The following is a 23828-nucleotide window of genomic DNA, read 5'->3' on the forward strand; positions in this document are numbered from 1 at the left end:
AGAAAAAAAGATGATCTTTATATTAGATCTTTGCATCTATACTGAATCACGCCTACATCTAAAACCAATATCTGCATAAGATGCAAGAGAATCTCAAAACAGTTCCAATACCCATAAACAGTCCTGTTTTTAATCTGTTGCCTACAACATATCAATGAGAAAAATCATGGTATCGTGTCATAAACTGCTATGCAAATGATGCTATTTGTAAGTATTAACATAATTTAGTGCTTACAGTCATAATCTCATTTCTAATAATTCTCCCAGAATGGAGTCTTTCTCTGGACTCTTAGCCTGCAGGATAGTCTTTCATCAAGAAGCTGAAATTTTTAATAACCTGCCAGCATATGTTTTGTATGTACTAGGCTAGGCTTGATGACACAACATCTTCATTATCAAAAGAAACAGGTCTACAAACTGTAATAGGACATTAAAACATGCCTGTGCTTATAAAGTAATGCTTTGATGTCTAAATGTGCACCATTACGGTGGTCTTCTGGAACAAAAGATAATTCTAATCCTAAATTCTCAATAGCTACACTCAGAGGAGATTGCAGTTCACTTCTGCTCTGAATAGGATTTCACTTTGAAGGCAAAAGAAAGTCAATAGTTTCCTACAAAAAAAAAAAAAAAAAGCTCTTCAGAACCATTTTATTTTTAATTTTTATTTTTGACTTCTAACTGCACCATGGCTAAGCACAGGTCTCAGAGCATAAAAAGATTTTTGAATAATTATTTTTCTCTTGTTAAGTTTTAAAAAATGATTTAGATAGATAATTAATTATTTAAGAGTTTCACATTTAATAACATTAATAATAATGCCAAACGTATTTGGTGACAATTTAAAATGGTATAGTTTAAAATGATTGAAATTAAATAATGTATAGTCAGACTTCTAAGTGCAATTCAGCCAAGGTCAATATTTTAAATATTTTTTAAACTTAGAGTCAAATGTTTCAAATTTATCACAGTTTAGTGTCACTCCCGAATTCTTTAAAAATTATTAGTTTTAAATATTGAGACCAGCAAATACTTTGCACACTAACGTTTCTATTTTTTTAAATAAAAAAAGGCATACTTTCATCATTGAATCTCAACATTTTTGTTTTAAAAAGAAAATTCTATTCAATATGGCATAACATACAGTTCAAAGAGAACACAAGAAAAACCTCTATGGGCCTTAAAATTAAATACATTTTCCTTGTTTTATTTTATTTTTTTCTAGAAGAGTAATTCACTTTGGTGTCCTTTAAATAATATGTAAAAAGCTGGCCGTGACAGGTACTGCATTTAGTCCATTTACTGATGGAAGGGAGAAGGAAAGCCCAGAATAGATCATGGGGAGAACAGTAACATTTGTCAAAGGGAACTCTCTCTTCTGACTGTTCTCTAGATTTATTCATCGTTTCACTTGCACAAGAATAATGCAGTTCTCTCTTGTATGCCCCTCCCTATCACTTGTGTCTTGATTCATATATTTCTGCAGTGGGATGCTCGAAGGAGATGCAAATCACTGCACAGCCCACTGCTATGCACGTCGGTAGGGAAGGAATCAGTGAAGGGAGTTTGTGTCTGAATTTTTCTCATCAGTTATGCTGTCACCAGTAGGTCAGCCAAGACAGAGATTTGGGATTAAGAGAAGCCAGGAGAGTCTAGGCCTCTGGATGCAAAGTGAGGCAGCTTTTAGAATGGTGGGTTTAATTTATATATTAAGCCATACAAAATCACTTTAATGATTAAGCAAGTTTGGAACAGACTAAGAAGTTGTATAAATCATCTTTCCACCAACATACATGGAAAATTCTACACACATCCATTTATATGCTAAGACTTCTTACCTATTATTTAGCTTTGGCCAGGAGTTTTTCTGGCTAGGACATATTATTTTCTCAACAACTTACAGGGCCAAGTGGTTACATAAATTTCCTTGAATTGTCTTCAAAAACATATGACTGCTAACAGAATGCTATTATACATTAGCTTCCAGGAGACAACCATTCACTAATAGAATTTCTCTTTCATAATAAAATACAGCTAGCATAATAATGTCAGTTGTTAGAAGCACATGATCAAGACCCACTTAGAGCAAATGATGAGATTTGTAATGTTACCTGAATATGGTAAAAAAATTACTTCCTAATTATCATAATCAATTTGAAGAAGTAAATGCAGACTGTTAGGGCACAATGAAGGGACATTTAAAATAACCTAATCAACTCCACTGCCCAAGAAAGGCAAAATAATTTCACTAAGGTCTCACTGATGGTAGGTGACACAGCTGAGCCTAGAAGAAAGCGCTTTCATCTACTAGCCTAGCCTCTTGCTTCATCTCCTAGCAGTTCACAGACACTGTGGATTTATATCACCATTGAACACTCACCTGCGCCCATTTCTTGTTCCAGTCTCTGCGGCCATATTTCCTACTCTCCTGTAGGACCCACTTGCGGCACTTTAGGTGGGAAAGAATGTCACAAAACGCAGTCCCGTTTCCTCCAAACTCATAGTCCATTTTGAAGAGCCAGCGTTGGATTTCTAGGTGATCGGTGACCAGCTGACTCAGCTGCTCTATCATCTGTGAAGATGAAGACATAGTGACATTTAATATAGCTGGTTTCATGGATTCCTTTTTATTGTATTAACTTAGCTATTATACTTCTCACATGTCTTTATTTCAAATGGTCTGTTCTTCAGTTATCTTCTAGTTATTAAGGTAGATTGGAAGAAGTTTTAAGTGATCTATATATGATGTGCAGAAACCACTAACCAATGGGACCAGACACATGTTTGAAAGTATAGTCTTACTCATGAGAAACTCTGAAATTATCATTTTACCTGCTTTTGAAGGCAAAATAAAGAATCCTTTAATATCTGTAATTGAATCTAGGTATTGTTTTCTTTCTTTTTCAGAGAATTACATGTTTACTTATTGATTCTTTGAAATTTTTTTTATAGTTTCAAGACTATAAAGAGTAGTAGTCTTGAACACTTTAACTATTTGGTGCTTTGTTGAGCTTTTGAATGTTATAAACTATAAAATATTTAATTTTTCCCTCATTAACGTAGATGAAATACATTTGTTTGGCTGGTTGATTGACCAGGTATATCATATTATAGGTATTAAATGAGCAATTCAGATAAAAGAGATAAAACATTCATGGAAGCATCTTTCCTGGAGTACACACCTATCCTACATTTTATTTGAAACAGTATTCCCTCAAGAACTGGGATGAATCACATGAAAGTTTAAAGGATTAAAGTTCAAGCTCTAATATCATGATGATGATAATGATAATATCTCACATTACTGGACTCAGTAGGAGCCAGGCCATTGACTAAGTTCTTCACATGTGCTTTCTCATTTAATACTCACAAAAACCTATGAGGTAGGCACCATTATTCATTTCACTTTACACATAAACAACTGAGACTCCTAATTTGAATAACATGCTCACTATCACACAAGTTATTGAGTGGAAGAACAAAGACTCCATCCATGTTGCTCTGACTCCAACACCTAAGCTCATTCTCTTCCCACTGTGCTGCCTGGTGGAAAAAGAGTGAGGTGGCGAAAAGTCAGAAGAGGAGCAAGAGAAGCAAGTTTCCTTACAATCAATAAGCCATTTGGAATAAGTTTGAATCAGGTAAAAGTCTACAGCAAGATTACTTAATTATAAGTAATACTATTCTAGTAGAGCCTCGGAGAAAAATAGCTCATTAGATCCCAAAATGATTTTTTTATCTGGTCTTCTCATCAGACTTTCCAGTCCATACTTCCCAGAGAGAAACAAAGCAATACTGAGCATTCTTTCTCCTGACCCTGTTCACTGCTGTTCTTAGCTATGGTCTTCTGTACTTAAGGAGGTCTCTGCAATATTCTTATTCTTTTCTTTTGATGACTTTTTGCTATCAAATGGATTTTTTTCTTTTTTTAGGCAAGGCAACCGTTGGTTGACCTCACAGATTGCAAGGACCTTGTCAGCTTACAATCCTTTTTTATTTTTTTATTTTTTTATGCCTACAGCCCTTGGTCTTCCTAGGTGGTCTCCCATCCAAGTACTAACCAGGCCCCACCCTGCTTAGCTTCTGAGATCAGACGGGATTGGGCTTGTTGATGGTAGCATGGCCGTAGACTGATTTAAATCTTTGTCTAAAAAGTTTAGCACCTGGGCTTCCTCACGGACAGTTTATATTGACTACTTTTTTGCTGTTTCTTTGCATGGCTTACAACTTTTGCTGAAAACTGGCCATGGGCTTGTTCAGGGAGGCATGGCCGTAGTCAAATGGATTTTTAATTTTTGTCAGCTAAAGTGTGTGAAAGGACTTAAGATTATAGGTTCTGCTAAAGTCTGGAGTTAGAAGATTACAATTATTTTGATTAAAGGCACAATCCACTCACTTGAGTTCTTGTCTTTTCAGCAAATCTTCCTGGGGATGTTATGCCACACAGCAGTATGGAAGTGATATCAAAATGGCATTCTTGGGATCCCTGGAAGCCCCATGTGACCATGGTGTATTCAATTAGGGTGAAAATAGAATTGTCTTAGCTCCCTAATTATCAAGAAGTGTCTGTGGATAATTTGAGTATTTAAATGACAAGTACTCTGGTCTACACACCATATGGCTATGAGCATAGCCTACAAGGGTTTTTTAATGTGCCTTCAAAGTTATAGCTCTTCTTTCTCTCGTGTTCTGTTGAGAAGATAGGTTCTATATTTAATCATATTTTGCTGTATTATGATCATACTTTGCAGAAGTAGAAATGGTCTTTGGCATGTTAATATCCAATAAAATTCTTTTGCTAATGTAAGGAAAAGTATTCTGGCATAACATTTTTTATTGTATATTTGGATATATTGTATATTCAGAGATTCAACTACTAACAGAATTATTATCTGTCTTCCAAATCCTATTATTTGTTGCTTCTGAGAATCCTATAAATGGGTGTCTGTTGATGGATCTCCTACAGTAACTAAAAGAATCAATAGTATTGTAAAGACTGCACCATGTGAAAGAATTATGTGCTATCTTTAAGTGAAAATTGAACAGTGCTTTAAAATAGCATTGCCATTTTTGATTATTTAACCAAAGCTGTCAATATTTCATATGGAGCACATGCCAGAAAGAGAACTTACATGGTTACTTTATAGATCAAAACAGAAAATGTTCACTGTGCTCATATGAGATTTAAATAAATAAATAAATAAACAAACTTAATCATAGACCAAATAAATGATTTTATGCTATTTCCAAACATTTATCATTTTCTGTTTGAGTCCATCTATTCAAAAGATGTAATATAGTTTTAAATTGCCATTTATTTTACCCTGATATAGAGTAGAAATAGAAAAACGACTTCTAAAATCCAACTAATAGTCAGGAATATTTATTAACCTAAATTAAAATAATCACAGCTTTCTTTCACCAGCTTTAAGTTTATGATGTACATCGATAAAAAATCAGTGCTATTGATTCACTACCATCGGCAAATTCAAAACGCTGACACACTCAAATAGATTAGGTAGGATAGTCACTATTTGGAAAAATCTCAGTGGACTACTTCAATTCTTGATGACTTCAGACATATGTTTTCTGAACGAGTAGAATAGAACTCAGTTATAGACTGGTTTATTGTGACACAATTTGCGTTTGCCATAGGTGAAATGACATCCCTCAAATCCGATGTGTCTACAAGGTAGTTTTAAATCCTCCTCCAAATACCAGCATTAGAGGGAGGTTTTTTTGTTTTAAAGGTGCCGGAATCTTTAACCACAATCAACATAAAAAGTTCTAAAATACTTCATGACAAAGATTGTCTGAGTTCCCATCAGTGAAGATGATGAAAGCAAGGCTCGATATCAATATTCCATATAGATTTTAAAGTTTTGAAGATTGTTTAATGTAATGTACGCATGTGAAATTCTCTCATTTTAAAATGCCTTTCACTTGTATTGTTTATCAGCCAAGTATTCTACTGGGAGGCAGAGAGAGTCAAGCAATCCACTTTGTCATCTTCAAATTCCTGTGGAGGCTAATGACAATGGAAGGGACATACCAGTTCAGGGGGAGCCTCTCTCTTCCACTCCTACTAAAACTTCCTGTGTCTTTTCAGACTCTGCCACCTTTAAGAGCTACTTCCTTTATGAACCCATATATTTCCCAAGGACACTCTAGCAAGACTGAAACATTTTAGCAATATAATAAACAAATAGCATCTTCAAATTAGTCTCTGAAAAGTATGATTTATTGAAAAGCTTGATTTGGGGGCTCGGCATCTATGACATACAGAGCATCATGATCAGGCAATCGAGAGGAGATTTCTATATATCGTCTCTCACGAAGTGCCTCATTGTACATGGTTCTTTAGTTTCCCAAGAAGTGCGTGCCTGGGAGCAGTTAGACTGGCTCAGAGTATTGATCAAGAGATGTATTGAAAGAGAGGTTAGTAAACGTTAACATCCATTTGTCTTTTTGTTTTCTTTATTGTGGAAAAGATGGCAGTTAAATGGGCGAACACCTGCCAGAGTTAACTCAAAGATCATTTCTACTGGCTAATATCATAGTTCTCCAAATAGTTCGGGCCTAACTATCTGCTAGAAGAATGCATAACTGTAGACCTAGCCAAAGACAAAACTTAGAAGCTGTCTCACCTTCCCCTTTCTAAGGTTGTCCCCCTCCTCCCTTAATGCCCCCTTCCTGAGGAACAAAAGGATTTTTGTACAGAGCAAAGGATGTCTGCAGCTCTCTGCTATAGGCCCTCTGCAACCTGACTCGGCAGAGAGGCTCACTCCTTGGAGCTTTCTAAACCTGCTTCTTTTAGCCCAAACTGACTCTCACATTTCTCAGGCTCCTGCTCGATGACGGGCTAACTATTACGACAATGAACTAGACTCTGTTGAGGCAATAAATATTGATAGTAGATGGGTACATTAACAGGGTCTTCAATGTCTTAATCCAAATGAGTAATATTTTGGGAATTCCAACAATTTCTGCAAGGACAATACTTTGAAACATGAAGGCCTAAAGCATATCCCATCAAATCAACTCAAGTATTCCACATGGTCTTCATTGGGTAGGGCTGGCTCCAGAAGACTTGAAGTTCCTGCAAGGTAAAGAGGATGTGATATATTTGAACAAAGCCTCTCTTGTCCACCTCACATACCTGCTGTTGACTATAGATGTCATATATTCCCGGAGGGATTGGCACATTGGCGCTGTCAAAGATCTGTTTACTTCCAGACTTGGTGCTATAAAGATGAGCTAGGCCAGGCTCCGGGCCCAGGATGGGTATGTCTAACATATCTGCCACAGCCAAATCATCTCTGTGGAGGAGCCCGCTGACAATATAGGCCTCTTTTCCTTGGATGAGATTTTTTATTCTTTTGATTGCCTTGGGACTGTACATGAGATGAGTGGCCAGGCACATATGATGTTTCTGTAGGGAGAGCATATTATTCTTGTTAAAAAGGTGTTCTTTTTCTAGTCCATACACCTAATTTATAATGTTGCACACAATAAATGCATTATTAATAGCAGGCTGGGTTATGACCTATCCTGTTGTTTAGCAGTTTAAATTGATAAAAGCTGTTGGGGTGAGGCTCTATAATCGCTCACATCTTTAGTGTGTTGGAAATAGGCTCACTGGGAATAGAACTAATTACTACACATCTGTATTTATTTGATCCACGTGGAATTATCCTTCTGTCAGAAGGAAAAGAGGCTGGCGGCCTTTGGATAATAGTGATTCATCTCTGCAACACTTCTGGCATGGTTTAACACTAAAGCGTCTGGAAAATCAATACCAAAAAAATGAAGAGAAACGTCCCATAGTATTCTCCACTATATAGGACTCCTAATCTGGCAACTCTTAAGTGATTTGGTAGAAAATAGACACTTGGCTTGATACTCTCTTTCCAAAGTTCTGCCACGAAGTCCATTTCAGAGACAATGCACTGTTATAATGATTATTAGAGTTCTTAGCCAACGACTCTGGAGGATTCATGAATGAAAAGTATTTGAAAAATTCAGCAAGACTCGACCTCACTTTCCAATGGAAAACTCTTTTTATTTTCTTTTTGATCATTTAGACCCAGCTCAGCAATACATGTGACTAACTCGTTCGATTAAATAAATAATTCTGGCATGCTTTACAGGGGCTGAGAACAGAGCCAGATGGTCAGCACACACCAAAATGAATTACAACCATGTTTCTGTGTTCAAGGAGTGGGGACGTGAATGAATACCATTAATGCAAAACTAATACAAAGCAGAGAAAGACCATAAAGAGCTTTGGAGGGCCTTGGAGGCACGGAGGAGGGAAGCAGGGGCCACACGCTGGGGAGAGATGAAAGGAAAATTACTCATCCTCCTTGAGCCTCAGTTTCCTCACCTGTAAAATGAGTATAATAATAGTATAATCTCATAGGGATGCTGCGAGGATTAAGTGAGAGAACGCATGTAACGATATCACAGTGCCTTGAACATAATAAGTACTTAATGAATGTTAGCTAGTTTTACCATTATGCAAGAGGTTGAGGTTGAAATAAACTTTGAAGGATGGGTAAGATTTTATCAGGTGAAGGTGGGCGTAGGAAAGACATTAGTCAAGGACGGAATACGAGAACCCAGGATTGTGTTCACTTCCTGGGCTAGGGCTTAGGAGTCAAACGGTATTTGACATGTGTACTGGCTTTGAATCCAGCTCTATCATTCATAAGCTACTTGAACTGGGGCAAGTGACTTAGATTTCCTGAGCCTAAGTTTTTCCATCAGTTAAATAGGAATAAAAATACTCGTTTACTGGGTTGCTCTAAGGATAAAGCAAGATCATGCATGTAAAAAGCCATTATAATGCATGGCATTGAGTTGCTATTCAGTAAATGGTAATACTTATGATTACAGAGAAGACTCTTTTTAAAGTCATTAAAATGTCATGCAAATAATATAATACAAGGTGCCAAAGTCTTAAAGAATTCAAGGGATTTTGTAGACTATCACCTACTTCCCCAGTTCTAGTCAAAATTATGTACTCAACACAGCCTTAAAATGTGGAGAAATATCAAGCAGCAGTTTCTCAGAATATCAGCAGAATATCAGTGTGCAAAATGTTGGTAAGTACAATAACTGCTGAGTATGGGAGAAAGAGACTGAGGAGAGAGAGCCCTGGGATTTCAGTCCTGCCTGAATTTGCAACTTGCAAGGTGATTTCAAAAACTTGACCTTTCTGAGCCTTTGTTCTCCATATTCAAATGAGGGGTTGTACTAGATGTCTCTAGGGTGCTTTCAGCTCTGAAATAACTTTCTCTTTAAAACCAGCGCTCTTCTGGACTTAGTGTTTAATGGATACAGAGTTTCTGCTTGAGATGTTGAAGTTTTGAAAATGGATAATATGATGGTTGCACAATCATGTAAATGTACTTAATGCCACTGAACTGTGAAGTTAAAATGGTTAAAATGGTAAGTTTTACACTGCCCCCCCCAAAAAAAATCCACAAAAAACAAAACAGCTCCTCTGAGAAGACAATTTATTGATTTACCCTATCGGGCCCTTCCTCCAGAGTAAGTGTTCTATTCTAAGCTCCTTAGATCTATGTAATATGCCTTTTCTACCACAACTGAGATCCATTTTCACACCTACTTCTGAGAAAGCATTCTAAGAAACCCAATGTTCCATTAGACAATGGCTGATAACAGAACCTTGTGAGTTTGTGTTTCCCATCTGGTTGATCACTATCTCCCTTTCTCATTTATTTCATTCCTTTCCTTTCCCCACAAATTATTCTAATGATGAAATGTAAAAAAGTTAAACGTCTGAGAGAACTAGTGACTTGAGTCACAATGTACATGGAGGGCTTTTCGGGATACCTAGAAGAGTGTTTCAAGGTAGCAATTCTCTCAAGTTCACAAGGTCCAAGAATTCTGACACATATTCTATCATCTGATCCAAACAGCACTGTACCAATTAACAGTCCCTCTTTTAGAGATAAGGAAACTGAAGCTCAAGTGATTTGCCCAAAGCCACACAGCTAGTAAACAGCAGGGGCAGAATTTCAACCCAGGTGTTAGCACAGTTGTCACGCCACAGCTGCCACGATTTCTCCCATTTTACAAACTGAGTAGTGAGTATCTGGTGAGTTTATGAGGTGTGATGAGGTGAAGGCAGATGCAGCTATAGAACCTAATGTTAAAGTTCTGAGCACATCTCCAGCCAAAATGGATGTCTGTCTCCTCTAGGTTTGCTTATCTTTATCGGCAAGTACTGTACCTGACTCTGTATTGCAATCATATGTGGGCATGCCTTATTCTTCAGGCAAGATGGTACCCTAGTATTGTATTCAATATATGTTTAATAAAGATTCGAATATGAGTGGCAGAGGTCACATTACTCACTGAGGGTCTTGAATGATGATTTAAGAAACATCAGTATCATCAGATCCATCTGACAAACGTCTAAAATGTTCCTAATTCCATAGCATTATTACTACATTTAATCTATTACCACTGTGGCTTTTTTTTTTTAACCTGAGACAAAAGATAGTTGTTTAGGATGTCTTCATAAACATTAAAATTGTTCAAAATAGACACGACTTTATAACAGCACTTTGTACCCATTACAAATTCAAACATTGTGTAGTAACTTGGAGAGATGTACAAACAGATTTTTGGCATGCTTTAAAAAAATCTTCTCAAAGCTATTCATTTGAATGAAAATCACCACTGATACAATCTCTCCAACCCATTAAAAAGAAATAAAGCAATAACTAAACATGCGTGAGAAGTGATTTGAAAGTGAGAGTTTAATTTTCGTATTCTAAAAAGTTGATTGCCTATGAGTGACTACTCAGATAATTTAAACTTAAAGTATGAGGAGAAGTATTAAGCACTTAACATATTCCCTACTTGATTCCATTCACCAAGATGCAAACCTAAATTATGAGTGTAACTAAGTGCATCCGTGAGTGTCAATTGCCTCTCTCCTGCTTGGAAGTTGGCAAGGGTACATTTCTCAGGACTTTGAAATAATTTAACCCATCACCTCATTTTACAGATGAAGAACAAAGAACAGAGAGTTAAAGGGCTTGCCCAAGACCACAAGGTCAGCCAGGAGCAAAGCAGTCATTCCAATTCATGACTGTGTTCTGAGGTCAGACAGATTTTGATTCATATTCTGGCTCCACTAGTAACTTTGGACTAGATAATAAGTCTTGGTTTCTTCACCTATAGAAGGAGATTGATCATTTCTGTCTTATCCATTGTTCTGAGGATCAAACGAGAAAATATATGATAACCATTTGATACACATTAGTTCACTCACTTTCCTTTTCCCAAACTGGCGCCTCTTCCCATTTCCCCTTTCTCTTCAGCGTGTATGAGCATTTCAGATGTGCAGAAACTCCTTACTAGCAGCTATCAGGCATTACCTCTGGAGAAAATTAGGAAACTAACTACACACTAATGACAGTTTTTTCTTCCTTGCTTCCTCATGTCCACGGTAACTACCATTGAGGCCAGGGGATAGCTAGGAAGCACCAAAGCAATCTTTTCATTGGTAGAGGATATTGAGAGGTTCCTAAGAATATAAGTGGCAATGATTTATCCCCTGTCTTTTCTCTTGCTTGTCCCACCCTGGCTTTTGCTGTCCTCCTCTATTGCCAAGTGGTGCCAATGAAACAGAGAGCTTTGCAGGGAACATTAAGGTATCCAGTTATGAAAAAAACTTGATCCTGGTGGAAGAGAGTAAAACCTAATGGCAAGTCACTGAATATACCAGCAAAATAGAATTGTTATAGCAACTCTCCCCAGCCCTGACATGCCTTTGGGGCGGGGGAGGGGCGTTAAATAATCGTGCATCTAAAGAGTTAATGGGTAATAACTCAGCACATAGATACTTCCTATGTAAAGCAGGCAATCAGTTTCTCTGGCAATACAGAGTTGACTTTGGTGCATCCCGCTTGTGAATGGAGAGAGCTATCTTAATCAGCAAGTTCAGACCCTTGATTATACCAAAAAAAAAGTCTTCTCAAAATTACATAGTCCATTATGTATTAAAATGTTGGTTGTTTAACATGGAAAGTTTCAATTTTTGTTAAAATATAGAGAAATTCATTTCAAGCCATCCCACTACCTTATTCTGGAATGATGCCCTTGTGGTTCCATGAATTTCAACGGCTCTTGTCTAGGGATGGAATTTCACTCACAGTTCTTTCCATTTGTTAAAAATCAGTACAAGTTAAAAAAATAAAAAACAATCTGAACCTTGTTTATTATGAACCATGTGATATGGTAAATGAGACGAAATTTCCCTGAAGGAATAACAGTATGAAAATCAGAGAAAAAGGACCCTGGTCTAGATTCTGTCCCTAAGTAGCTTTGTGACCATGGGAGGCCTGGCATTTCTCTGCCTTGGTCTCCAAGCAAAATGAAGAAAAAGAAACCGTAGATGTTATAAATTTACCTACTTGATGGTATCACCCAATAACCTCAATTAGGCTTCAGCTACAGAGATACTGGGCAGGGGTAGCTCAACTAACTCTGAAAGTTAAACTGGGATATTTATATCCCACAGTCCAACTAGTAGTCTAATCAGTAAAGTTGTTAAACTTGCAATAATATTTCACTGATGTGTACCAGAGCGTTGCAAGTTATAAAATTTCCAATTTAATTTTACTGCATCCCTGAAGCCGTAGTAATTAGAAGACAGACTCACAGTGAAGATGTTTATAGCTTCGGGGGTGATAATTTTGAACCTGTCCTGCAGGTCACTTCTGTCCTCAAGGTTCCCCGATTTGACAGCTGCCTGTAGACTCAGGATTTTATGATAATACAGCAGTAACTCGTCATTCATTTGATGGGAGCAGATGTAGATGACGCTCACGTTGGCATCTAAAAACAACAGGCGTGGTGTTAATCACTGGTATAAAGGTAAGTGACATTATGAACTCTGGCATCAGATTGATGTCGCACAGTTTAAAATAAAGAGCACATCCAAAAGCAACACTGAAGTTAATTTAGATTGGTTTTGTACACATTCTTAGCAGTTTAACTGGCTTTTTTGCACTTTAGCATTTCTCTAAAGAAAAGATAAATAACACCACCACCAAAAAAATAGACACGATGATTTCTTCAAGAGGGCAGTTAGGTACTATGGAAGTGTACTTTCAAATACTACTTAGGGAGTCAGTCCCAGAACTCCCATTGACATCATTGGGAATTGCATACTACTTTAAAAATTTATCCCGTTAACTTCAGTAAATTATGAAACAGAGCTATTAACTTTAAAAAGCTGATGAAATGGCAATTTCTTATTCTGCCTGGACTTGGCAGGGCCAATTCAGGGAACATCCTGTTCAAATAAATGGTCTGATTATGACCACAGCATTGGTTATTTCAGGAAACTAACATTTTCCCTGCTCTGTTCCCAAAGAGGAGGAGATTAATTATATAGGACATCTAGTGATTCTTAGTTTAAAGGAAACACTGTCGTTTACAGCTATGCCAACCTGAACGTGCCCGATCTCATCTGATCTCGGAAGCTAAGCAGGGTCGGGCCTGGTTAGTACTTGGATGGGAGACCACTTAGAAATAACAGGTGCTGTAGGCATTTAAAATAAATAAGTAAGTAAATAAATAAAATAAAGGAAACATCATCTTAACTGTTCTCCTTCTTAAGATGTGCTTCTTATTATGTAAGAAATCCTAATGAAATATCCCATCCAAATAGAATAGTGAAATGAGATTACCCACTCCAGGCTGCGGAATATTTTAGGGCATATGAACAGGAAATCCGCAGCCAATGCAGTCATTCATTTATTTATTCATTCATTCATTAATATAACTGACTGATCAGTAGGGGCAAAGCTTGCTTATACATGGAGGGAAATGCAGAAATCAATGGAGATGCAGCCTGTGAAGAGCAGCCATTTACATGCACGAATAGCCATGAGGCATGGTGAAGAGTAGCAGGCACGGTGAAGCACCCAGACCAGGTGCTTAAGGAAGTTCAGGGGAAGGAGCCCTGTAAATGTTTCCTTGGTCAAGTAGGGCCGAGGGGAGATTTAAAATTTCTCTGTTCAGTTTGGCAAAGTATACAGAGCATAGACTGATTAAATTCCAGCTCGGCTGCCTAGGAACACTGGGCATATTATTTAATCTTTGTAAGCATTGGTTTCTTCATCTGTAAAATAGGGAGAAAATCACCTGGGGCACAAAGTTTTGGAGAGTATTAAATGAGAGTATATGTATATGGCACTTGGTGCCATATCTGGCACATAGCAAACAGTACAAATGCATAAATCTGCTGCACAGCTTCCTCTGCCTAGGCCAGCCAACAGTGACTCCCCACCCTGCCCTCCACATCTGTGCTCCTTTTAATCAGCGCCTTAAGATTTAACATGATGAAGTCATGTCCTCTGTTGTTCCATCTTTTTGATCTTGTCTCTCCAAACTCCTAAAAGGTGAGGTGGATACTTTTATATTCCCTCAAGCTCTTGTACAGTGTGGAGCATGCAGGGGACGCTCACTAAATACTTGTGGGTCGACTAAAGGGATCTGGGGGAATTAAGAGATTTAGGAAGTGGAAAGTCTTATACAATTAATGCGCTCCATGGCACACAGGAGAAATCTCTCTTTCTGGAGACAAGCATCTTACAGCTGGAAGGAATGAACCGGCCTGGTGCTGGGCCCAGAGTAGGTGCTCCATAAATATAAATATGAAAGCGGCTCCTATTTAATTTTGGAACCAAATTACCACATAAACCTCGAAATAAATTAACTGAGGAGACAGTAGTTAAATAACTTATATCCCATTGCTGAATAATCAGATTAGTTATCCCAAATCTTGTGTTTCAGGAAGAGACTAATGTCTTGCCAAACGAGTGGTTTTAAAAATCAAACCAGTATTTTTTTTAAGTATATATTTTTTAAAAGGACATAAAAACAAATAAAAATAAGTTAGAGAGTCCATAGCAGAAAACTAAATTTTTCTTGGAAAGATATTTCTAGGTTACAAATAATAAAAAATCATGTCACTAATTTCACTTTTTTTGTTCATTTATGGCAAAGTAATACATAACACTAATACTAACAGTTAGTATTAGTGTGGCTTGATTGTGAATCTATAAATGTTCAAAATTAATTGACAGGTAATTTTGTAAAGGAATTAATATGAAAATGAAGATTGCTTTGATTGTTAGTCAATAGTCAATATCAGTCACTCTCTAACTTAACTCATCTAGGAATTGAAAATACTAGCCATTGGGTCTCCACCTGACACTCTGACTTCACAGCCAATATGTGAATGACAAGTCTTTCCAAAGTGATCAGATTATCTTTGTTTCCCCTGCACGAACAAAAAAAGCAACACCCTTTACTAGGAATTAATAGAATAAAAAAAGATAATCATGTAAAGTACAGCACAAGGAACATAGTCAATAGTATTGTAATAACAGTGTATGGTGTCAGATGGGTACTAGATTTATCAGAGTGATCACTTCATAAGGGATATAAATGTCTAAACACTGTGTTGTACACCTCAAACTGATATAATTGAAAAATAAATTTTAAAATAGACAATCACTCTTTCACGAAATTATTACTAATTTTCCTAGTTCCTTGATATTTTTATTTCACAAGAAAGTACTTTTTCTATCTTCTAGCTACTATTTTTAAACTTTCATTACTATTTTTGAAGAGGTTTTAGGATTGCTTTGCCATTTTATAAAAATAGTGTACTAAGAAAAGGTGTTTGGTTCATAATCTCTCAGAAATGTTCATATTAGCAATATTTTCCATTGCAGGTAGACATAGACTGAATTATTGAATTATTTAAAATAGAAACCTTAATACTTTAGAGTCTTTCCTAATGATGAGAATCTTCTGTAAAAATAGTCTTTTAGTTTGTACTAAATATAGTACTTGTATATATAGAAGGGTATATAAAAATCTAAGAAAAAATTAATTCAGGTAAATTAGAGCAAAGTCTGCCCTCTGCTGCACTTCAGTGGTTTCCAACCAGTCAGGTTTTTAGTTGAAATAGCTCAGCACTAACAAATCAATCTCCAGTCATTAAATTTTTTTCTGTAATGCTAAAAAACAGTATTAGTGCCTAGATAATAGATTAAAGCAATTACACTATTATTATTTTAGGACACTGTAAATTTCTAGTACTGATGTATTTTTTGTTGCCAAATGGCATTTATAAAATAATAATGATGCTGAAATATATATGAATTATGTAAAGTATGTCATTCCAGGAAGCTAGCTAAGTTGGTCATTGATAATTTAAAATTCTTCCCGTTTTGCTTAAATAAGGGCCAAAAAAATTATTTTTCAGCAAAACAAAGAAGTTCTTATTTGGTAACTAATAAAAACCTAGTTTTTATTTAACCCTGAATTTTCGACCAGTATACCTCAAACCGATTCAATATTATTGCTTAGACTTTGCAACCTTTATTCTTTTGGCTTAACCTGAACCCTAGTTTTGAACCAAAACCATCTCATTCTTATATCTTTCCCTCCTGGCTCCAAGTGCTGTCTGATTTAGAACTGACCAAACTGGTATTGGAACTTGACTTTTACAGAGATGTATCTATCATGCCAGGTCTGTATTTCTAAGAATTTTCTCCACTAAACAACTACTGTTTTCTAATAACTAGATGATATATATTTAAATAAAAGCTTCTTTAAAAAAATCTATCTTTATTTCCTTCTTATTTGTATAATGAAGACAATGCTTTTCATTCCTGAAACCACCTTCCACTCATCCCCAGAAAATATAATAGACAGTATTGAGACAAAAAATGTTAACTTCACTCACTACAAAATTCAGTAAATGAAGATTTGGGACTATAGAAGAGATATCCTTATCTAAACCTACAGCAAAGAGAATTTAGAAAACTACCCAAGTAAATTGGTTAAAATGTCATTTTTAAAATCAAGTTGACTTCACTATAAATCTGTTCTTTAAAACGAAACATTTAATTGCCCTGCTAGTAAATTAGAAATCCAAGATTTTTCCTTGTAGAGGGGGGAAAAAATAAGCAAAAGTAAACATTTTATCAACATCCACTGATAAACATTCCAAAGAGCCATTTCTGTAAAAGTATTTACTGTACCTAAGATGTCACACAGCCGCCCTAGCTGCATGTTCTGCTGTGTGTTGAAGTCAGCAATATTTTCTCGCACAGGCTGGGAATATCCTACAAGGCAAACAAGGAGTCAAAACCCAGATAGAGCAAGTCAATATGGCAAAATGGCACACGAGGATTTCTAAGGGTCACAATTCACATTTCCAGGAAAGAATTTTCTTTGAAGCATCTTGCAGAAACAACCTAACTCCTAAGAATGAGGTCCTTGCTTCTCAGGGGACTGAGCATTATTCCAGAGGATATGATAAACAGTATATTTTTCAACACCAGCAAAGCTGCTGGGAATAAGGATTATAAAAACATGGGAAAATTTTCTGACATTTGACGTGAATGTTCAAAACAGCATGTAAGAAAATTATGCTCAGGTTTAAAAAACTATTTTGGCTTTTTAACTTACGTTTCCTATGGGGCGTTTTGAAGATGTGTCCCAGGATCATTCTAAACTGACACACAGATTTCAGAGAAACCCTTTGCCGTCCGGAATATGTATTTAAGTGATTCTAAATCCTAAAGAAATATGCTTCTGCTCACAGAGTCAAAAGAACTTCTAAGCTTTAAAGGGCAATAAAGGTTATCAAAGGTGGTGCAGTTCTGTATCAGTACTAACGAAAGTCCTGCCAGTTGTCTTCGTGTCCATTGGAAATGGAGCAAAAGGAAAACACACGTGGATTACTATTGTCCAAAAATCTTCTCTAGAAAGAAACAACGGCAACAACACTTTCTGCTGATGTTTCAGGGGTTAAAAAAAACAAGTGAATGAAAATATGAACTTAAAAGGCGTGCATGCTCACAAGCAGAAATAATTGCTTATATGAGATTCAGCAACTGTAGGTACAACTTTTTTAAAAAAAAATAAATTGCTTTTCACATTTTGGAGAGATGCTTCAATGCCTCCTTGTGGTTAGTGAGCCCAAACACATGTTTCAAGTTAAAGTGCTATAGATAAAGTGATTTTAAATACTGCATCTTCAAGATGTGACACAGATCCTTTTCAGCATAAGGAAAACTATAGCAATTTAGGCAACAGGGCTTCAGATCAAATGAACTCTGATAATTGGCTCTTTGCTTTGATGTCAGTGTTTAAACACTAGACAACGTCTGGAAATTAAATGAGTTTACAAGTCATCTAAAAATCTCCCTTTTGCCTTATGCAGATGAACTTAACTAAAGAGGCAGAAGGACAAAAAATAATTTCTAAAACAATTTAGGGACCCATTCCACATATGCAAGTTAATAGAGAGAGCTACGGACAATGCTGTCTTGCTGTGTGGTTGCAATATTGTAACTCTTGGGATTTTGCATATGTATAATTCTATCTATAGTCAGATAAATGTTTAAAATGATGTATTGTAAATAACATATACCGAGACTATACGAAGGCAGGAAAAATGCCTAAAGAATAAAGTATGACTAAGAAAAGTGCCTGAAAGCATCCCATGAACACATTTCCTTTGAAAAGTAAAGATAAAAGGCAGTGTGAGATGTCTCATTAAGATGATGTCCAATTTAAATAGAAAGGATGTCTGATCACTTTGTTGCCGCATTTGCAGCACAGGAGTGAATAAGTCTGTGTTTCAATCAAGTGCTTGAGGTTAATTTTCCAACAAATTACTTGGTACCTCGGTTACCACTGATCAAGGATGCATATAAAATGTCTATGCAGAATTATGATAGAAATGGTTACTCAGTTAACCCTAGAAATATGCCCATTTTAAAGAACTGTATGTTAACAATTTCAGTACATTGTTGTAGAGGATCATATGAATTAACAGGTATGAAAACGTTTTGTAAACTGTAAAGTGCTGTGTAAATATAAGGTATTTTAACGTTATGAAGTACATGCACTTCTAAAGTTCATAGCAACAACAACAACAACAAATTCTGTGTATGTTGCAACAAAGGCAACAGACCATTCTACGTGGGCAAGATACAATGCAATACACCTTGCCATCAGCAGAGTAAATGTTGGGAGTCAATTTTTTAAAGATCAGATTTATTCTTGTTTTGTATATCCACAAAGTACATGTGCTGACACCTATGTGAAAAGATCTCATCAATGCTGAGAACATATAGTAAATACAATAGTGACTTAGCCAGGAAACTATCAGCAAGGATGTTGCGGCTTCGGGGAGTTCAGCAGACATTCCCAGTGGCAATGAAACATCACATTTTGGAATATAATCTACAAAGACAGGACACTTCGAAGGTCAGATAGAAACACTGGAGGAGTTTTGAGAGACCACCTACTTCTACCTGTCACATTATAGATAGGAAAACTCAGAGTAAGGGCCTTATCTCTTGTCCAAGATCACATAAATCTAAAAATTATTATATAGTTCTGATACTATAGACTTAGTTCTTGTGACAAGTGTGGTTACATAAAATAAGAGAGAAGATAAGACTCTACAAGTGTGAGCAGAGAACTCCAAAAGGGACAAAGAGCCTTTGCCTCTTTTTTCACTTTTATTTTCAATTGTGATAGACAGAGAAATGGTTCCTCAAAGATGTCCACGTCCCCATCCTTGGAACCTGTAAATATGTTAGGTTACATGGTAAAGGGAAAATAAATTTGCAAATGGAATTAAGTTTGCTAATCAGCTGACCCTAAAATAAGATTATCCTGGATTATTTGGCTGGGCCTAATATAATGACAAGCATCCTTGAAAGTGGAAGAGGGAGGCAAAAGAATAAGAGAGTTAGAGAGGACGTGACTGTAGAAGAAAGGCACAGAGATGCACCGTTGCTGCCTTTGAAGATGGAGGAAGAGGGTACAAAGGCTTTCCTTGCTCATTCCTTTAATGGGTGGCTTCTATAAGCTGGAAAGGGAAAGGAAACAGATTCTCCCCTAGGGCCTCCAGAAAGGAACACAGCAGAAAGGAAACAGATTCTTTCCTAGAGCCTCCAGAAAGGCGGCTAAGCTTTTAGCCCCTTTTGGACTTTTGAACTACAGAACTGTAAGGTAATAAACTTGTGCTGTTTTCGCCATTAAGCTTGTAGTAACTTGTTACAGGGTGATAGAAAACTAATATGATTGTCTTTCTTCCCTTACCCCTGGTAAGTGCTACTCCCCTCAGACACTCTGCTTCTCTTTCACCTCTAATTGAAAGATGAGGGAGGGTCAAGATCCCTAATAAGAGCTCATAATAAGCATTAGGTAAGTGTTGTTGTTGTTATTATTATTATTTCTTTTTTAACTTCAGCTGAGCCAGAGGGAAATTTTCAAAAGGAACCTCATTAAAATATAGGGAAATTATTATTATTATAAACATAAATTCTGTTTGAGCTATCAAAGTACAGTTCTTCTAGCTTATGCAGCTGATAGGCCCTAATCACCAGCAAGTGTGTCTGGACACCCTTTTCTAAGAAGGTTCTCAGTCTCCGCTCGCTGTCATTCCTTTGCACCCTTTCTCCACTATACTTTTCTCATTTTGTCATTACACGCTTCTCTCCTTCCGTGTTTATCTGTATATGTCTCTTTCTCCCCTGCACTACTCTGGCTCTTGTAACCGGACTGTAAGTTCCATTAAAGCAGAGACAGTGTGATAGCCCTAGTCCAATGAGTGAATAAAATGTGTCTTAAGATCCTACTCAAACAATGCGTCTTTAAATTCCTAGCCCTTTCTGCTATGTGCTCTCATTATCCCATTCCCTTCTTTCAACTCTTACAAAATTGAGTTCTCTGATCTGGAGAACTTCTGGGTGATTCATAGACTTGTCAGTGGGATTTGTAGCTTTTTCTAGGTCCTCATCTACATAGAATAAAACGGCACTGGTGTAAAAGGGGCACTCTCTCTATCACCATAGAGAGGAACACAGCCTTTTTCCTTATGGCCATCTTCATCACCTGCAAAATGTTCCTAGTTTGATAGAGTAGTCCATCTTTTTAAAAAGTTTTATTTCCTCTGCTTTACATCAAAGAAAGGTACCAGAGAGCTGCCGCTCTGAAGCTATATACTTTTGGTCCTCTACTGACCTAAGGATGCCCATCAGTGGTTATTGGCTATCATTTCTCCATCTTCATTTCTACCTTCATCTCTTTTCCTATTCTCATCTCCACTCCCACGCAAACTTCTATCAGATGATGCTAACTGACTCTTTGCACCCAGTAAACTAGCTCTGCTAAGACTGGCTTTTCCTTCAAATAAACTCGCGAACGAACATGAGCAAGTGACTAAACCTTCTTAGGACTGGTGCATGCTTCTGTGACAGGCCCCTGCCCTTGTAGTAGAATCACATATTCTTAAACCCCTGCTCATTATCCTGTGGTTGACTCCTAGTTTCTTTTGTCTCCAAGTTCTATTCTTTACAATGGTACCTCAGGCGGACAAGGGGTTAAAAACTGACTTCCAGTTACTAAGTAGTTCTCATTTATCTGATCACCCTGGACTGAGACAGTAGTCAAGCATGTCTCAGTTCAATGGCCTGGAGCAGTAATCCTCAACCTTTTCCTCATCTTGAAACACATGATGGGAGATGTTCAAATGTATCACATGCTCCTAGGGGCACACACAGCATAGCAGTAATAGTAACTCTCCCTTTATCTGCCACTCAGGAAAGCATACTGGTTGCAAGCTGAGCAAGAGTGACATTATTATAGAGGTGATCTTGAATTGCTCCAATTCATTAAAAAAGTTAACCATTAGCCAACTTTGGTACTCTAATAGCAAGAATTTAGGAGAACACTGCACATCAGCATATTGCACTTATCTAGAGAAATGTGATCTAGACATTGTGGTTATACCCAGGTTTTAATTACTTGTGTAAGTGTGAAAGCAAAAGATACTGAGACAGGAAATAAGATATAGCAAGAGAGAGGCCTGTTAGGGTTATTTATGTAGTAAATCCAGTGCCAGTTTGATGAAAATAAAACTGAGCTGTGTTTTCAGGGTTGCAGCAGAGTGGGGGTAGGGGGAAATCTTGTTAGGAAATTTTGTGATGAGGATGTAGAAGACACAGGATTTGCTGAGTTTTGAAAACATTCTCAAGCCAAACTGGCCAAATGGATTCTGGGTGGTTTTGAAGACCTTTCTGTCAAGAGGATGAGGACTTGTTCAAACTTTTTGTCAGTGTCTAGTACAGCATTGAATGCAACTAAAGCCAGTGATTCTAAGTGTGGTCTGGGGACCCTAAGGGCTCCTGTGACCCTTTCAGGACGTCTGCAAGGTCAAAATACTTACAAAACAATACTAAGATGATATTTGCCTTTTTCAAATATCGTCATTTTCTCAAAAATATAAAAACTTCATTGGTATGATTTTAGATTCCATATTGCCATTAACATTTAAGAGTTACCTTTGTTGAGTTTTGATATAAAATTAAAGAATATTCATAATTATCTTAAAAGGCTGTAAAAAACATAAAATATTATTTCCTTTTCCAAATACTTTTCTGTGTAGGGCTAAGCATTCTTCATATGCTTCAACCAAAACAACATGTTGCAAAAAATTGAATACGGAAATAGATATGAGAATCCAACTACATTCTATAAAGAGATCTGTGAACATGTCAGCCACTCTTCTCATTAAATTTTTTTGCTTTGGAAAATAAAGCATTTTTTAAAATAAAAGTATGTTATTTAGATTAATATTGGTAATGGATTTATTGTTATTACTTTAAGATAAATTAAATATTTTTGAAGTTTCTCAGTTTTAGTTTCTAATAAGGTAAATATCAGTAGATAAAACTCACTTAAATCAATGCTCTTTGGGGTCCTTAATAGTCATTACAAGTATAAGTTTGAGAACCGCTGACCAAACATCTTAATATTTTTTATGAGAATGAAGGAGATGACAAAGATTATAGTTTTATCTTTGTATTTGCAAGACTCTTTTTAGAGCACATCCTAATGTTAATCCATTTCATGAAAAGCCTATGAGCTGGTGTCACTTGATACCCAGTTCAATGCTGCCGTTTCTGTATTTCATGGTACAACATCAGATAGCTTAAGACCAACTGGCTAATTTAATATTACAGGGTGATGGAGCCAACTCTTATCTAACCAGTGAATGATTGTTGATTTGGATAACTTGGATAAATATAACATGGACGAGTACAAATATATTTTAATTTTAATTTGGACTATAAATAAATGTGAAAGTTAAAGTGTACTTTGTTCCTGATTCCAAAAGATCTGGATATTTCTGGGAAATGCTGTCTGGGAGATCTTGGCAGTACATCTGTCTCAAGGATTTAGTGTGGAACGCCATAGCTAAACAATGGATTCCATACTACCTGCCAAAATACATGTCGAAGACTGCAAAGATTTGATTGAAAGTCCTGATTTCCCAGCCCCGAGGTGGAGGGAACAGAGTCTATCTTGTCTTTGAGTTGTTGACTAAAAAATGAGAATGTAGAAAGGTGCCAATGTGCTTGAAGGCACTCTAGAAATGTGATTTCAGATATAACACTCTTGACTGTGGTCTTCTGCCCTGCCCCTGTTCGCAAATGGAGGTGAGCACAAGTTCTTATCTTCTGGCAGAAGGGAGGGAAATTAGGAAGCAACCGTCTTATGAACATTTGGGGTTTTCTCACTGCGATATGGACAATTGTACACAAAAGTAACTTTTCTATCTTTTAGGCATTCATGACAGTACAGAACAGCAGAAAATGTTTCTCATGATTCTCACAATAGCAGGATCCATAATTTTATGAAATGAAATACCGTGGAGACCACTAATTCAATAATTT

At 36.7% G+C, this 23828-nt stretch overlaps 1 protein-coding gene and 2 pseudogenes across 5 annotated transcripts in view; 1 reads left to right on the top strand and 2 right to left on the bottom strand.

Annotated features, from left to right (window-relative positions):
• Nucleotides 1-23828, bottom strand: part of IQCH (IQ motif containing H) — a 172513-nt gene that overhangs the window by 62280 nt on the left and 86405 nt on the right. For 3 of the 5 annotated variants that reach the window (XM_025038935.1, XM_025038934.1, XM_006920226.2), the window contains exons 6-8: nucleotides 17109-17192; nucleotides 12704-12879; nucleotides 2381-2572 (exon numbers count right to left, since the gene is read on the bottom strand). In XM_025038935.1, the coding sequence (XP_024894703.1) occupies nucleotides 2381-2572; nucleotides 12704-12879; nucleotides 17109-17192 (452 nt within the window). Of the gene's footprint in view, nucleotides 1-2380; nucleotides 2573-7159; nucleotides 7433-12703; nucleotides 12880-17108; nucleotides 17193-23828 lie in introns of all 5 variants that reach the window. The other 2 variants (XM_025038933.1, XM_025038936.1) reach the window with 2 other exon arrangements.
• On the bottom strand, nucleotides 4013-4131 carry LOC112469803 (annotated as a pseudogene).
• LOC112469926 lies at nucleotides 13479-13597 on the top strand (annotated as a pseudogene).

The sequence above is a fragment of the Pteropus alecto genome, unplaced genomic scaffold (assembly GCF_000325575.1).
Source record: "Pteropus alecto unplaced genomic scaffold, ASM32557v1 scaffold86, whole genome shotgun sequence".
In the NCBI taxonomy this organism is placed as follows: Eukaryota; Metazoa; Chordata; class Mammalia; order Chiroptera; family Pteropodidae; genus Pteropus; species Pteropus alecto.